Below are 17111 nucleotides of genomic sequence, written 5' to 3' on the forward strand. Positions count from 1 at the left end.
TTTTACACGGGCCTGTGTTGTAGTTGACTCCAGCTGCAGCCAGACCTGCTTTAAATACACTTTGAAACCATGACAACACATGTATATCTATATAGTTATCATTGAAAACAATTTAATGACTTAAGTTCATCATAACTTGCTGCGTATGGTGAACTGACAACTCCTCTGACGGTCGGATTTCTTAATGTTTAATGCATGTATGCTATCCTGACAGCGTATGGCTATCTGATAGAACAACGGCTCTCAGTGACACTCCAGTCCTATCTAATAAGTAAAGAGCCGTGGAGAAGAATCGACTGTTTCTGAATGTCACCTCACTATATTGCAGACTTTTGGACATAGCGTTGTCCCATATATGCGACAAGTCAGTCAACACCTCCGCACAATAATTCAGGCAGTGAGTGATAACATTTTTCATCACAATGCTTATGTGTCTCTGTACAGCTAGCTTTGATAACATCACGTTAACGGAGCTTACCTTCTTTGAGCTACTTTTCTAAGTGACGAAAAAAGTTAGACGTTGTCCCCACCGTCTGTGAAAGCGAAGCGCTGCTGAGTTAGCTGTGGCCATCGGATTTCTTACTATTTATGCAGCGCTATTATATTACTGACGATTAGACAAACATTTTCTGCCGCTGAGAGGAAACCACTGCGCATGTCCTGGAGCGCCGCGCGCGAGTGAAAGGTGGGGAGGGGAGGGGGGAGTAACAGAAACACGTAGTTGCTTGGATTTTAATCGGTGCGTTTTGCATCCACTGAAAACAAAGATGTTAACAAATAAAGTGGACAGTATGCTGTACGTTTAGTGATATTTTCACAGTTGCGGTCTTGACTGGTCTTGAAATAAAATGCCGAGTCCTCAGCGCCCGAGACCGAGACAAGACCGAGACCAAATGCGGTCGAGTCCGAGACGAGACCGAGACCATCAAAAAATGGTCTTAAGACCGGTCTTAAGACCAAGACCAACTTCGAGTACCACAACACTGCTGTGGCACATTTTGTAATGAACAGTCAGAGATCAGGGTTTGTGTTCATCCTAGTCATTATACTCCTTATAATGATCATTTAATGATCAACTAGTAAGTTTCAAAGATTTAAATCTTTGAACATTTGGCGTTCTAATATTATTGCTTAGGATAGTCGTAACCAATCATCCTGCTGTGTGTTGTGTGTTAAGACTGATCCGGTCCAGTCAGTAGAACATTGGGACCATTCCAATCTAAAATCTGGGATATTCAACATGTGGGATTGTCTTTGGCCGAATATGGCAGAGTGTGTGGTGTTCCCCAACTGGGAACGAGAAAGCAACCTGTTGACTGTGACAGGTAGCCAATCAGAAAGCATGGTGACTTAAGCACGGAGGGGAATCCCAAACAAAGAACCGCTGACATGGCGAAACCGAGAGTCCGGTGGACAGCGGAGATGGAGAACTGTCAAGTTGACATGTGGAAACAACATTAATGTTTATGGATCAATCAATGATAGTATATAGTCAGTCAATGACATTTCATTGCCAGTTTCAGTATTGTGTCTTTGGGCATTGACAATAAAGCAGGGATGTTCCGTTCAGGTTTCTTCTTTGCTTTCGAGTCCTTTCATTTTGAGTATCGACTGATGCTCACAGCAACTCTCACAGTTTGCTATAACTGCTTTCAGTGCTTTCCCGTTTTTTCACCAAAGTATCCAACAAACCAGAGAAACTAGCTGGATTTGTCGCTCGTTGCTTTTTTTTCTATACACTGAAACTCAGAAAGGTTTTGGGATGGATTAAATATTAGGTTTCTCCTTCATGAATATTTTCTGGGGATGTTCTTTTACCTTTGTTTTAATCAGTCCAGCTAAATCTCCCTGGAACAAAACCCAGCAGGCCTTGATCCACCCCAAACCAGGAGGGTTATAAACATTTCCACAGAAATTTTGGAAGAAGTTTCCTTGACCTGCTGTTTGAAGCAGCTGATCAGATGTTCGTCTCTATAGAAGCTGCCCTGATCCCACCCCTCCACCCCCACTGAGTTTGATGGTTGAAGTTCAAGTGACATGTAGTACTTTATTAAATCATGAAATATCTCATTTCTAAAAAATAAATCGGTGCATTTAATTAAAGGCACATATAATTCATTCTATATTTTATAAATTACATCTGTATTCCCAGTTTTTAATAAATTAATTACACATTTAAATAATTATTTCACAGCTTATCTGTGCTCTCCATAGATACTGATGTTGTCCTTGAATCCACCAGTCCAAACACCATAGTTGTGGTGCTGCAGGTCATATTTAAACCGATTTACTCTGAAATTTGAAGCTTACAGTCCAAACCTGTTGTACACTTAATAAAAGATCAGAGTATGAAACAAATGGTTTAGTATATTTATAGTATATTTAGTATAGTATATGTCAGTAGATACATTTTAGATGTACTTATCCACTTTACTGAGCATAGAAGAAGCAGTCAGCAGACACTGTGGAGTGTTCTCTGCTCCTCATCGTCTGCTTTATCAGAAAGATGTAAGCTTTGTAAAAGGGACATTGTGCACTGGAAGTTGATTGCTTATTTTTGCAAACATTTAGAGGTGGAAGTAGTTTTAGAATCCTGAAGAGCAGAAATTAGCTTCTGTATACCAACATTAGGCCAATACGATAAACTCATGGTGTTCGACTTTATTCTGATGGACTTTCAACTCTCTTCACCACAAAGGATATAGAATCTGAAAAGACTGGAAGGTCATTGGAAGAAGACTGTTGCTGTTTAGAGCAACTTCTCTCAGTGTCTCAAACTATCATGTTACGCTCATGAATCATTGTGAAATGTCCTCCGTACCAGAAGAGCTTGGTAAATTTCCTTGCTACAATGGGTGGTGATTACTAAAGCATAGATATGTTTTTTTATATATATATTATATGTTCCATGCCTTTTCTATAGTTGCTAAAATATACTAAGAATTGTGCTGTCTTTAGAAAGCATACCACCTCATGATTACCTCAGACAGGAAAATTGTATTTGTTTCATTGGTTTGTGATACAATTAGCTCTTCACTTTCAATCCAGTTTAATATTTGTGTTCCTGCTCTGCTGGCTCATTCAAAATTAAACATAAATTTAGTGACAGTAAACCCAGGAGGCATAGATATTTAGTGGCTAAGCGAAACAAACTATTTTACCAGGTATTTTATTTGTAGACTTATCTAAAAATTCTTTTTGCTAATGTTTTTTTTTTTTTTGAGGCCATACTTCATATGAACTGTTTGATTAAAAAATAAAAACACAAAGTTTAACTTAAGGTTATTTTAAGATGTCAAAACTAGTCAAATTTTCATCCTAAGAGACAGGAGACAGAACTCTTCACAAAACACAGTGCATACATACAACGTTGGAAGTTTTGTTGTGAAAAGTCTGCATGAATTATAATCATTACTTACATGGTAGAAGTGCAATTCCAAAGCAGTGAATTCCTAGTGACTTACAGAAAGCAAAAAGAAAAACTCATCCACTCACTATCCATCATCTGTGTGCTTTGTGTCAATTTCAGCCTTCTGCCCAGACAAACAAACACAACATACACAGGCAGACACAATAGAAAATTCTGGGCCTGGCTCCTATTATGGCACACATCAGTACTACTTTGAATAGTGGTCATTGTGAGGACTGTTGCCTAAGAAATGGCAGGCAGTGTTTGGTTTGTGCTGCTGCTCTGCTGCGGGTTTAAAGTGACTTCACCAAACTGTTGCAATGGTTGCTGATTCGATCCCACCTGGACAGCAATAAATACATTCACAATATGAAGATGGTTTCCTCAGACCAGCTTTTTTGAGGTGGTCTTAGAATGAGTCAGCAATTGTTTGAATTAAGTCAATCTAAGGCTCAGTTAAGACACATGTGACTTCCTGTAGGCAGCAAAATGGATTCTCTTCTGCAAGAGAATCCTGGCCAACGTGAAAACAGATCAACTGCCTAACCTGTTCAGAAAACACTTCTGGACCACCTAACTTACCATGCCAACTTTATTGGTATGAAGTTGAAATTGCCTTTGCAGTAACACATAATCCTTTTTGTTTTAATTCTCTATTTTTGAAACTTTGAGATGATTACAAAAAGCTTGATTGCACGTCGAGGTCACAGTTCCAGTCTGTGATCAATTATAAAATTAACTGGCAGCAATACCTCCACCCACCCCCCTCCAGGAAGGTGTCACCGCTAAACAGAAACCAAGATGTAACTTCAGTGAACAGACTGCTCTGCTGTGGAATGGGCTTCACGCACACAACGCTTTTTATGAAGCTTAAACAGAATTTTCCTCAAGAAAACTTGCTAAATCTGGTGGCAGAGGCGCTGTGGAGGCCCACCAGCAGCCCACTGTGTTTATAAAAAACATTAAAGGTGAGAGGAAATTAAAAATATCACTGGGTAGCAATATTGAAAGGCATTATAGAAAATACTTACACAAATGTATAATCTTAAAAAAAAATGCTTGAATTTTATCACAGACCATATATCAAGGATTTTAACATTTAATTATTGAGAATGATAATACTCTTACATTAGATTTAATACTTTCAGCATTGATACATGAAATATTTTAAAATATTTTAGAGGAAAAAAATTCTTGACATGCTTTGGGGCCGCATGTGCACAAAGGATCAGTGGCTTTGTGTCTTTGTACTGGTTGATAGTGATGACTCTTTTTGTCATCACAAAAATACAGTAAAAAGCCAAAAACTGCCTGTTTATGTAAACATGGGATTCTGATGGTATTTTATGGACTCAGTTCAGGTTTTTAATTGATTTGTATTTTCAGAGTCAGGAATTTTCTCATTTCTACTACAAGTTCAATCAGCTAGAATAAAGAGTAATGTCAGGTCTGGACATGTAACCTCTGGGCTGTACATGAGGCTTTACTCTAGTGTTATCTAATGGATTACTGTTTGTTGTCATGCCAGGATGCCGTACTGAGCACAGTGGAGCATTGTCTGCTGGCCTTGAACTCTTTGTCACCAAAGATTTGAATCAGTTCTTTTTTTCTTCTCCAGATGGAAGAACTGTTGCATTGTCATGTGCATGATTTAGCTCACATCTTTAATGTGTTTCACATTTGTTTTTGTTAGTTCAACATTCTTTTAAAGTATTTTACAGTACAGACCCATTCAATAAATTAGAATCTTATTGAAAAGATTCCATTTATTTCAGGAACTTTAACCTGGAAGGTCCTGGAAACATATAGATTATTACACACAGAGGTGTGTCATAACAAATCATTTACTGATGGCTTTGAAAACATGACATTGAAAATTAGAATATTACACTAGACTGATTTAAAAATTCTATTTTTAAAACCAGAATTTTGACTTAATGAAACATACATTTAATTAATTTAATTTATTTTTATATATGTATGGACTACTATTTTGTTTTTTGAAAAATAATTTTTTTTTAATGCTTGCTTAAAGGTTATTTTCAAAGGGTCCTTCTAATCTGATAACATGGCCTCTTAGTGCATTTGACTGAAATTAACATACATTTACACTGTTGAGAATCAAAATTTGCACAAATATTTGACTAATGTAATTATTAATAACAATATTTTTTATTGAAATTAATAAAGCTAGTTTCTTTAGTTAAATTGGGGAACCATCCATAAGCCTGAAGTAGAATTAATTTCTTTCTCTGTGAGAAAGAAATTATTCTGAATAGAAGAAACTCTTCATACAACAAATAATGACCACTGATGCACTTTATTTCTTTATTAACTTTATTATTAAAATAGTCCAACATAACAGCTGAATTATCCCACAAATAACCTCTTTCTCCAAGTACCAACATGCAATATAACAAATGATGGAAAAGGCATGAATGACATCAGACTTGTACAGCAGTTTTCAACCAGTCCTGGGTGCTTATTTTTTAGTTTTTCTTGAGGATAAGCTGATCTGGGCCTTTGTTGGGTATTGTCATTTAAAAATAAATAAATAAAAAATCATATGATATTGTGGTGTATTATCAGTGAAAAAAATTATTTTTTTATGAAGGTTCTGTTCTTAAGCATTGCTTCTAAGAATTTAATTTAATGGAGCCCTTAACTGGGCTGCACAGTTGGTAGCACTGTTGCCTTGCAGCAAGAAGGTTCTGGTTCTGGTTCTGGGTTCTCTGCTGTTTTATTTTCTCAACTGTCAAAGTCACTGCGCCAGGCAGTCTGCTCCTGACACATGAGTTTTTAAGGTTTAATTATTGGCCTTTTCTTTGGCAGGTTATTGGTCGGATGTGTAAGATCATAGACAAGACGTGCCTGTCACCAACTCCTACGCTGGAGCAGCACCTCATGTGGGATGACATTGCGATCCTGGCCCGCTACATGCTCATGCTGTCCTTTAACAACTCTCTGGACGTTGCAGCCCACCTGCCATACCTGTTCCATGTAGTGACGCTACTAGTAGCCACCGGGCCACTGTCCCTCAGAGCCTCTACCCATGGTTTAGTCATCAACATCATCCACTCCCTGTGCACCTGTTCACAGCTCAGCTTCAGTGGTAAGCAGCAATCTTTGTCTGCTGATTTTTAAATATATACACAAACTAAAAAAATAAGAAACTTGTGCCTTATGATAAAAAAATGTTTTGTTGTGTTAAATAATTACAGAGGAGACAAAGCAGGTTCTGAGGCTGAGCCTGACTGAGTTTTCGTTGCCAAAGTTCTATCTGCTGTTTGGCATCAGCAAAGTCAAATCAGCCGCCGTCATTGCCTTCCGCTCCAGCTACAGGGACCGCTCCTTCTCACCAGGCTCCTACGAGAGGGAGACCTTCGCTCTGTCCTCTCTGGAGACCGTAACTGAGGCCTTACTGGAAATTATGGAGGTCAGACAGATAACTATGCATCTGTTAAGCAGGATTCTGTCTCTTTGTCATAGTGCTTGATTCTCATAGAAAATGTTTTTGAATAAATATTCACCACCATATTTTTTTATTCTTGTTTTATCCTTTTGTTTTCCACAGTAATAGTTTAGTTTACATATACTTTACAACTTTTCTTCAAGAGCACATAGCTACATGTATGCTTATTGTATTATTTCTCTCTTTTGACTCCAGGCCTGTATGAGAGACATCCCAACTTGTAAGTGGTTAGACCAGTGGACAGAGCTTGCTCAAAAGTATGAACCTCTTTAAGCTTTTTTTTTTTGTTTTTTAATGTATATAGTTTTGCTCAAGCTTTGAGGTATCTAATCTTTGTGCTTGGGTTGTAGATTTGCATTCCAGTACAACCCCTCCCTACAGCCCAGAGCCCTGGTGGTCTTTGGCTGCATCAGCAAGAGGGTGACTCATGGCCAGATCAAGCAGATCATCCGAATCCTCAGCAAAGCCAGCCCTTTGCTCAGCATAGACCGGGTAAGATGAGTCACAGTCACACCTGATCCATCTTCATGGCGTGCTGCAGTAACCCAAAAGTTATGATTATACTGCAGCAGGAGCCAATCCTTAAACTTTGACCTAATCATTAAATGACTCCACTTTCCTACCCACTTCAAACAATTTGCTAGATTTTGGAATCTAGCTGTAGGCAACCTAGACCCATAGGCTACCTTGAAATGTGTTTTACTGGACTACTGCAAAGCTTCTCACTAGGATTCCTAGGAAGAGCCTGCAGAGGCTCCAGTACATCCAAAACTAGGATCCTGATGAGAAGGAACAAACATGACCATATCACTTCCATCCTCCTCTCTCTTGACTGGCTTCCCAGTTCCACCAGGATTGAATTCAAGGTTTCCCTCCTCACACACCGATGCCCCCAACTATCTCAAAGACATGCTGAACCTACAAAACACAACTTGCTCACTCTGCCCCAGTCCAGACATCACATGACAAGACAATGTTCATTACACAGCACCTGATGAAAAACATCAGGAGACTTTTTTTTCACCAGGTTCTGTGTAATGATTGGACTGCAGAGCTGAAGTCAATGAGAAGGACTTGTTTAGTTTCTCTTCTTTTCTAAGTGTGACAGAATGAAGTGGAATGTCACGGCGTCTTGCTTTGCTGTATGTACAGAGTCCAGGTAGTCCTGATAGACGGTGCTTGTTAAGGCTTTGCAAGTTGGCAGCATATAGTCAGTGATGAAAGTCCAACCAGATAGTTTATAACAGATAAAGAGTAGCTGCACCCGGTTACAGTTTGTTCCTTTTGCACTCGGTTCTGCATGATCAGATTTAAAAACAGACAAGAAGCTTATTTGTGGCTGGGTCTACTTCTATTGTTTTTGATTCATATCTTAATGTAGTCGGTAATGGAGATAGTAAATGATAATATGTTGTATTTGCTATTGCCAAACACTTTTACTCTCGTGACGAAAGAATATTTTACTCTTAATGTAACATGTTGTTAAAAATTGTTAATATTGTGACTGTTGGCGTCTCTCCTACATCCCTAAAGACTCTGACTTTTGTGCTGCCCTGTGTGGTCAGTTCCCCGTCTCATGGGCATTCCCCCTCTTTTCTGTGGACTGTTTTAGGGTCTGGAGAGCTGCTTGAAGGGACCCGACAACTACAACAGCCAAGTGTTAATTGAGGCCACTGTGATTGCTCTGACCAAGCTGCAGCCTCTACTCAGCAAGGTATGAAATGTATCCATTCACCACTGTATTCAGCCATTTCTGCTGCAAAATCAAATTTCCATTATTTTCATTTCATTGTGTCGTTGTGTGTTGTCAAGATAAAAAATTGCCTTCATGATCTTGCATTGGTCGGATTTTGTCATAATTTAAAATAGAACTCTAAACTATATTCTTTCCATTTTAAAGAAAAACTTATGACACGTCTGGTTTACATTCAAAGTCTACGGGCAGGTGGTCGTCGCAGCGCGTTTCGAGCGACTAGCACAGTGATTTGAAGTCGAGCACGCCCAACAAATAGACTGGCAACAGAAAACAACGGCCATAGTGATTCTGACGCGCCTCCACATGGACTTTGAATAGAAACCATATGCGCCTGACGCTCAAAACGCGTTTGGTGTGAACACACCAATAGAACATCCCAAAAACCCTACATACAGTCAAAATTTGCCATCCCATAAACTGGGTGCTATATTCCCCTCTGTGGTGAGAGGTCACAGGATCCTTTTTACCTAGAGTATAAAAGCCAGATGTTCTATTTGACTGCAGCATCTGTTCAGAGACGTTAGATTGACAGGTAAATCTCCTCACCAGATAGTAACATCTATTAGTGACACAGCAGAAAATCTTCAGTTTTACTATGATCAGTTTGTGAGCTGACACTGAAACAGCTCTGCAGTCGAATGGTTTTCAGAATGATCAGCGCTAAGTAAAATGTTTCTCTGTACATTTTGCTGCCCTCACTACCGTTAAGGTTGTGGGTGACTATATGCAGGTTAAAGATAAACCCTCATATCCTGTCATTTAGAAAAAACCACCAAAGGAAAAACTTGCCTCATATTTTATTGCTCTGCTACAACAATTACAAACTAAGAATTTTCTCCTAGTTTGGGAAGTTTGAATTAGGGATAATGATCCTCTTAGACATATTTTTAAGTTGTTGAGGTGCCGTCATTGTTGCTGTTAAATGATTTGCTTCCTGTGTGAATGGATGTGTGTTTGCAGGACTCTCCGATGCACAAAGCTCTGTTCTGGGTGGCAGTAGCTGTGCTGCAGCTGGATGAAGTCAACTTGTACTCTGCTGGAACTGCCCTTTTGGAGCAGAACCTTCACACTCTTGACACAATGCGGATCTTCAATGACAAGGTAGAGCAGGGGTGTCCAAAGTCGGTCCTGGACGGTCAGCATCCTGCATGTTTTAGTCTCTCCCTGGTTTTACACACCAGCATCAAATGATGGCTCATTAGAAGGTCTAAGGAGAACATTGACTTGCTGAGGAGGTTGTTAAAGCCACTATGGAGAGAACTAAAATATACAGGATGCCGGCCCTCGAGGACCGACGTTGGACACCCCTGAGGTAGAGCTTACAAGGGCTGAAAGAAACGCCGTCATAATGTCTGTATACTTTGATGCCTTGTGGTCAAAATTCATCATAAGAAAGAGAACATTGTCTGTTTTCTTTTAGGTCAAAGCATAGATATATAGCATAGCATAGAACTGACTGTCTTAGAATAGCTGCTAGCTTGTTTTTAGCCAGCAGAGTTTCTTCTTCCTCTGCTGTGACTGTTTGATTACTGCAGTCATTAAAATGAAATGTTCACACACTTAATGCATTTTCATTTACTTATCAGAACTTTTCACATGAATCACTTTCATTAACTGAAATACTAAAATGCTATATTTTTACTACTTCTACACAATTCATAGAAAAGTCCTGTTAATAAAGATGGCATGGTGATATGGAGCATTTTAACCAAATCTGCTGTTTGCTTCTTCAGAGTCCAGAGGAGGTTTTCATGGAAATTAGGCGTCCTTTAGAATGGCACTGTAAGCAGATGGATCATTTTGTGGGTCTCAATTTTAGTGCCAACTTCAACTTTGCCTTAGTGGGCCACTTACTCAAAGGTAAGGCCGTTTCCTTTTTCACTCTCTTGACTAATCATTTATTGTTTATCAGTCACCGGAAAAAACTGTTAATGTAGTTAAATCCTAAGTTAGGAGTAAATGCTTTGACTTTTGATCAGTTCGTCCACAGTGTTTGTGAATAATAGTCGTTCATGAGCAAACAGGCATTTTCTTTGCTAGTGTCAGGTTATCTATAGTTCTCATGTTCTGCTTTTGTCCCTGCAGGCTACAGACACCCGTCTCCCACCACCGTGGCGAGGACAGTGCGGATCCTGCACACACTGTTGGCTCTAACAAGCAAACATTTGAAATGCGACAAGTTTGAGGTCAACACTCAGAGCGTGGCTTATTTAGCTGGTAAAAACCAACATGCAATACATCCTTCAGATGTTCACCTTCATTACTACATAATATTGTTTTTAAAATTGAGGACAAGCCCACACTAATGTGGCCCGAGCACAGAGAAAGTTTCACTAAGTTGTGCACTTCTATGAACTTGCAGCTCAAAGTGGTTATTGCTCGGTATGCATCAACAGTTTTCTATCATCTGCTGCTGTCTTGGTTCTGAAAACCTTGTTGTTTCCTTATGAGGTTTGTTAGACTGTGAATAAACACAAATGCGATGACCGCACCTCATCTTCAACTTATTTTGGTCATACAGAGATGATCTTTTTTACTACCTGTACTTTTTCTGCAGCCTTGCTCACTGTGTCAGAGGAAGTCAGAAGTCGATGTAGCCTCAAACACAGGAAGTCGCTGCTTATTTCTGAGCTGTCTGTGGACCCTGTACCTATGGAGACCTACACCAGTCACATCACCAACCCCAAATGCAGGTGTGCTAACAAATGGGACTTCGTTCTATTCCCTCCCATGATCCACCGAACCAGAATAAATGAAATGCTGCATGTCTGCTCACAATGTTTTATTTTCAGAACTGTGCAAGAGCCTCAGCCCTGGACATCACCTCAGGTTTCAGAGCGCTACCTTTCCACCCATCACTACCCCACGATGGGCCAGATTAGCCCGCGAACGCGCAAATCCATGAGCCTGGACATGGGCCAACCATCACAGGCCAACACAAAGAAGCTTCTCGGTATTTAATCTTTTCCACATAATAGTATCCATGTTATGTATAATATGATGTGTGTGTATGTATGTGTCTACATACGGTGGTGTAAAAAAGCAGTTAACACTTTATTTGATGGGGTGTGTCTAAGACTGACATAAATGTTATGAACATGAAGGAGTCTTTATGAATATTTATGACTGTTGTCATGAAGTGTCATTCGGTAAACAATGACACCTTTATTGCAAAATTGACAATTTGAATGAACTTTTAATGAATTTTTAAAGCAAACTTGCATTAAAAGTGTCATTATTTACTGAATGACACTTCATAACAGTCGTAAACATTCAAGAAGACTTCTTCATGTTCATAACATTTATGTGTCATGTCAGTCACACCCGTCAAATAAAGTTACCAAAAATGTTTGCCTCCTTCCTCATTTCCTGTTTTTTGCATGTTTGACACTCTTCAATATTTCACAACATAAAACCAATTTAAATATTAGTCAACACAAGAAAACACAAAAGGCAATTTTTAAATGAAGGTGTTTTATTGAGGGAGAAAAAAATACAAGCCCACATGGCCCTGCGTGACAAAGTAATCCCCCCTATTAAAACAGTATTGTAGTGCATAGTTTAACACAGGGCCACATAGTTTTGGATTTTCTTTCCTCTCTTAATAAAAACACCTTCATTTAAAAACTTAATTTTGTGTTAATTTGTTGTATTGCTTTTAGAAATTGCGGAGTACTTATTGCTTTAGAGCAACATTTAGTTTTATACTTTTAAAATTGGAACAAGACCTGAAGAAACTCCTGTTAGTTTACAAATCTAGAATAAACTTAAAATCTACTTAACAACCCAGAACAAAACTCAGACATGGAGAACCAACATTTAGCTTTTTATTGTGCAAATGTAGAACCCAACCCAGAACAACTGGAACCAACATCTAGTTTTATCAGAACCAGAGAAACCTCTGTTAGTTTATAAAATATGGACTATTTGTTCTTATTAAACATGCGGAACCAATATGTAGTTTTATACTTTACCTAAAGTAATACCCTGTTTTTTGTATTTCCTTCTAATCCATGTAAAGCACTTTGAACTGCCTTGTTACTGAAAATATGCTACATGAATAAAATGACCTTACATGCAAAGTACATATATGTATATTTGTGTAGATGTATATTATATATAACTTATATCTAATTGAATCTCTGTGGCTCTTCGGTTGGGTTGTCTCATGTATTCACTGTCTGTTCCAGGTACCAGGAAGAGCTTTGATCATCTCATATCAGACTCTAAAGCACCAAAAAGGCCAGAGATGGAGGCGGGGATGACCACCCCCCCGAAGATGAGGCGTGTAGCAGAAAATGACTATGAGATCGGTAACGAAACGGATAAACTGAACACAATTCCACACCGAACACATCGGCAGCTTAAGACGTCTGACAAAAAATACATTTACTTTCTATTGACTCACCCACTTGGGGCTTACACTTCAACCCATGAGGCCCAGCGATATTTGAAGCTGTTCTTAAAACAAGCACTTGTGGGCATACTCTAACTTGACAGAATTGCAGTGATCTGTTCTGTCTTAGCAAAATTCATCCAGTATTCTAAAAGAACGCGTCACGCTGCTTTCGATGTGGATTCGGCTTTTGTGTGTTTTCTAGTTTTTTTGTTTTCTAAACAAGCAGTTTGTAATTCTGATCTTTATTGTTACTCGTAAAGAGACACAAAGAATTGGAAATTCTCACCTGCGAAAGGTGTCTGTATCAGAGTCTAATGTTCTGCTGGATGAGGAGGTGCTGACTGACCCCAAAATCCAGGCTCTGCTGCTCACTGTGCTGGTGAGTTCTCAAGCTCAGTCCTTGTAGAGACGATGTGGTACCTCCAAACTGTGACTGTGCTTTTCAAGTTCTTCTTCTCTTCCTCAGGCAACCCAGGTTAAGTACACCACAGATGACTTTGACCAACGGATTTTGTACGAGTACTTAGCCGAAGCCAGTGTTGTGTTTCCTAAAGTTTTTCCAGTCGTGTAAGTTCTAAATACTGTATTTCTCACTTGATCAGTTCATGCACTTGAAATGACCTTTGCCATGAACTTGACTTTTGACTGGAGATGCTTGTTTTTGAGTTCCATTTTCACATTCCACGCTGTGCTAGCTCATTAAAGTTAGGCTTTCTCTCACCCTAATTTGTATACAGTAAAAAGAAAAACTATTGTCTTTTTTTCTGGTTTTGCTTTTTCTCTCTTTCTTTCTTTTTCTTCCTAAACTACTTTTCAAAATAAGAGATACTGGTGCTGCCTCTATCTAGCCTCCTTACTGCTCTGCCTTAAAATAGCGCCCCCTAGCTACAACCATTAATTACGTAGACAGAGGAGAACGTTTCAGAGCAGGGGTGGGCAATCCTGGTCCTGGAGGGCCGGGGTCCTGCAACTCTTAGACGTCTCCCTGGTCCAACACACTTGAATCCAACAGCTGAATCTCCTCCTCAGTGCAGTCAGGTTCTCCAGTCCTGCTAAGACCTCATTATTTGACTCAGGTGTGTTGAAGTAAAGTTACAGGACATCGGCCCTCCAGGCCTGGAGTTTCCCACCCCTGTTAATAGACTGTGCGGCTAAAAACACTGAATAAGACCTGGAGGAGGTGACCAGTCCTGAGCATTAAACTGGCGACATGTTTAAGACTGAAGGCTCACAGGTGAGTCAGAACCTAGAACTACTGACAGCTTAGTGAACAGAGATCATTTAAATGGTAGAAGAGCAGATATTGGGATGGAAAACATGCTAACAGACCTGGAGATGCTAACTGCTAAGAGAATTTTGGAAATGTATCTTTACATCTGCAGATCTTTAGATATTTTTATGAGAATATATCTACCAAGATAACATAGATAAATAATAATTATACATACAATTAGGCTCAAAAATATTCATACCTCTGGAAAATGTAGTAAATCTCTCCACCGACCTTCGTCCAGGTCACAGCTGGGACTCTGGCTTTGTTGTTGTCTCTGCTCCCCGTCGCCTCGCTGCCTCTGCTGTTTTATGGTGATACTGCACTGAATTTCCACCTGATTTTGTTGTTTATTTTGGATCCCATCTAGTAATCATTCGGGCCACTTTGGTTGTAAGCCTCCTCGCAGACGTGTGCCCTGCAGATCACCGTGTTAGTTGACATTGTTAATGGTGAAATCTTGGCTTCCCAGCTGGATGACTCTCACCCAAGGCTAAAATAATTTTGTGTGTTTTTCCCCTCCCCATGTCCAGACCAACTGCAGCCTGAACAGCCATAAGCAAGTTTTAACCACACCTGAACGAACACAACCTCCTTGAGCTCAGCCGCTGGGCTCCGTTCTCCTCCAGTTACCTCACACAAGCTGCGTGTTTTTTCTAGAAGGAGAGTTTTTCATTGGTTCAACACTTTCAAACATTCACCAGCTTATTAGAGACCAAGAACAACAACCAGATTTACAGTCTCACCTCAGAAAATATTTTTTCTACCATTTTAAAGAACTTTCAATTTACACTTTAAACTACCAGTGAACAAAGTGAAATGCCCGTTCCTGCCCTCTGTCTGACCTGTAGTCTGTGTCGAGTTTTTCTATGCGTTTTCTATGTTGTTCCTCTCATTCATAGTATAGTTTCACTTCTCTTTTCAAAAAGCTGACCTTTTCCACTATCCCAGTCTCATGTATTAACATCTATTCTAACACAAAGTTCTCAAGCATTAATTGTGACATTGCCACATTTCAGTAGTCAACTTTTGACTGTAGGTAACATGTTTATATGTGCACTCCTCAGTTATAATTTATTGGACTCCAAGATCAACACTGTGCTGTCCATGTGCCAAGACATCAACCTCCTGAACCCCGTCCATGGCATCGTACAGAGCGTGGTGTACCACGAGGAATCCCCTCCTCAGTACCAGCCTTCATATTTACAAAGTATGACATTTTGTCTTCTTTGCACCTTTACAGATGGAACGTCTTCTACAGTCATGTGATCTGAAGTGGATATGTCTGCACTGTCAGCTCTTAAGTGTCACCTGTTTCTCATTCATTTTTATTTAACAGGTTTTGGCTTTAATGGGCTGTGGAGATTTGCTGGACCTTTTTCTAAGGTATGGATGTTTCCTCTTCCTGTTATGTCTTTGTTTTGTTCTGGAGCATTCTTAGAGCTATGCAGTACTTGTGTGGCTAAGTTGGTATAGCAATAAAAGAAGGAAGTGCATGTACTGTCAAATTCACATGCAGTTAAAGCAGAAATCAAACATGCATCTTCTGCTTTGGAGAATTTAGTGAGTGGTAACTGCACAGTATTCAGCTACATTTCTATACTTTGACTTCATTTCTACACACACACACACACACACACATAGTATCTGCTGACCTCAGCAGATACTATGCCACCCCACAACCACCAACCTACAACATCAGACTGCTGTGTTCTTGCCTGTGTTACAACTTTTGCCATTTTGGTGACTAGAATAATGTCTTTAATGAACTTTGAGCGTTAGACTTAATTATTGTAACCAAACGAAAGTTTCATAGAACATTAGGTCTGGTGATTGAACAACACAGCAACATTTGTATTCTTACAAAGTGTTGATAAATTGCATTATCTAATAAAAATGAGATAATGTAATTTTAGGTTTGAAATGTTACAGAAACAACATTTTTGCTGGCTGCTCATTTACGGCTGAGTCACATCCCATTCTGCTGTTTGGCTTTAAAAGTGGATCACATGCAGAAGAATATTTTTTCTCGCTGTTGTTATATTGTTTATTGCATTTCTGATGAACAGGAAGTATATTTTTATGGTTTTCTGAATCAACACTGGGTCAGTTGTCTGCAATGTAAGCATTTATCTTTTTTTCTGTCCCTGCAGCAAACACAGATCCCAGACTATGCTGAGCTGATTGTGAAGTTTTTGGAAGCGTTGATCGACAGCTACCTGCCCACAGCCGATGAAGAGAGAGGAGAGGAACAACTTCGAACTCCCACATCCCCGTATCCTCCCAGCAGCCAAAGCCAGCTGAGCATCACTGCCAATCTGAACCTGTCAAACTCCATGACCTCACTGGCCACATCACAACACTCCCCAGGTGTGACCCCCCCTCCACCCAAACACAAATACACACTCTCAGTCAGACCTGCTTCAGAGGTTAATATTTCTTTTGGTCTAGGCCGCCTTAACCTTTAAATGTTCTTTGTTAGTTGGATAAAAAAAATACAACTGACTGGATTCACCAGTGAATGTTTTTGGATCTAAAATACAAATGGTAAACCATCACAGTAGTTATGAAGTCGACTGTAAAGGGGTAAAAGTTCCAGGGCTGCGCGGTGTGATGGCATACGTATCACAGATCGCCTCCACAACCTGCCAAAGCAGAGATGATGGGATCATCTACAGAGCAGATGATTTGGTCCTATTCCTTCAGCTTCATGGATTAACTTTTATGTTGAAAGGCTGCTGTGATTGAGGTTCTTGCTTACTCATGAATTTAACTTTGCCATAAAATTTAACTTGTAAGTTGTAA

The 17111-nt window shown here is 39.5% G+C and overlaps 1 protein-coding gene across 3 annotated transcripts in view; it reads left to right on the forward strand.

The window, feature by feature from the left end:
• The window catches only part of nf1a (neurofibromin 1a), a 91982-nt gene that overhangs the window by 71330 nt on the left and 3541 nt on the right, over positions 1–17111 (forward strand). For all 3 annotated transcript variants that reach the window (XM_015007138.2, XM_015007136.2, XM_015007135.2), the window contains 16 exons: positions 6242–6521; positions 6631–6845; positions 7077–7138; positions 7232–7373; positions 8494–8595; positions 9598–9738; positions 10371–10497; positions 10723–10854; positions 11195–11330; positions 11430–11590; positions 12828–12950; positions 13297–13415; positions 13503–13603; positions 15374–15516; positions 15646–15692; positions 16460–16676. In XM_015007138.2, the coding sequence (XP_014862624.2) occupies positions 6242–6521; positions 6631–6845; positions 7077–7138; positions 7232–7373; positions 8494–8595; positions 9598–9738; positions 10371–10497; positions 10723–10854; positions 11195–11330; positions 11430–11590; positions 12828–12950; positions 13297–13415; positions 13503–13603; positions 15374–15516; positions 15646–15692; positions 16460–16676 (2248 nt within the window). The remainder of the gene's footprint in view (positions 1–6241; positions 6522–6630; positions 6846–7076; positions 7139–7231; positions 7374–8493; positions 8596–9597; positions 9739–10370; positions 10498–10722; positions 10855–11194; positions 11331–11429; positions 11591–12827; positions 12951–13296; positions 13416–13502; positions 13604–15373; positions 15517–15645; positions 15693–16459; positions 16677–17111) is intronic.

The sequence above is a fragment of the Poecilia mexicana genome, unplaced genomic scaffold (assembly GCF_051168715.1).
Source record: "Poecilia mexicana isolate PSO_F unplaced genomic scaffold, ASM5116871v1 scaffold_13, whole genome shotgun sequence".
Classification (NCBI taxonomy): Eukaryota; Metazoa; Chordata; class Actinopteri; order Cyprinodontiformes; family Poeciliidae; genus Poecilia; species Poecilia mexicana.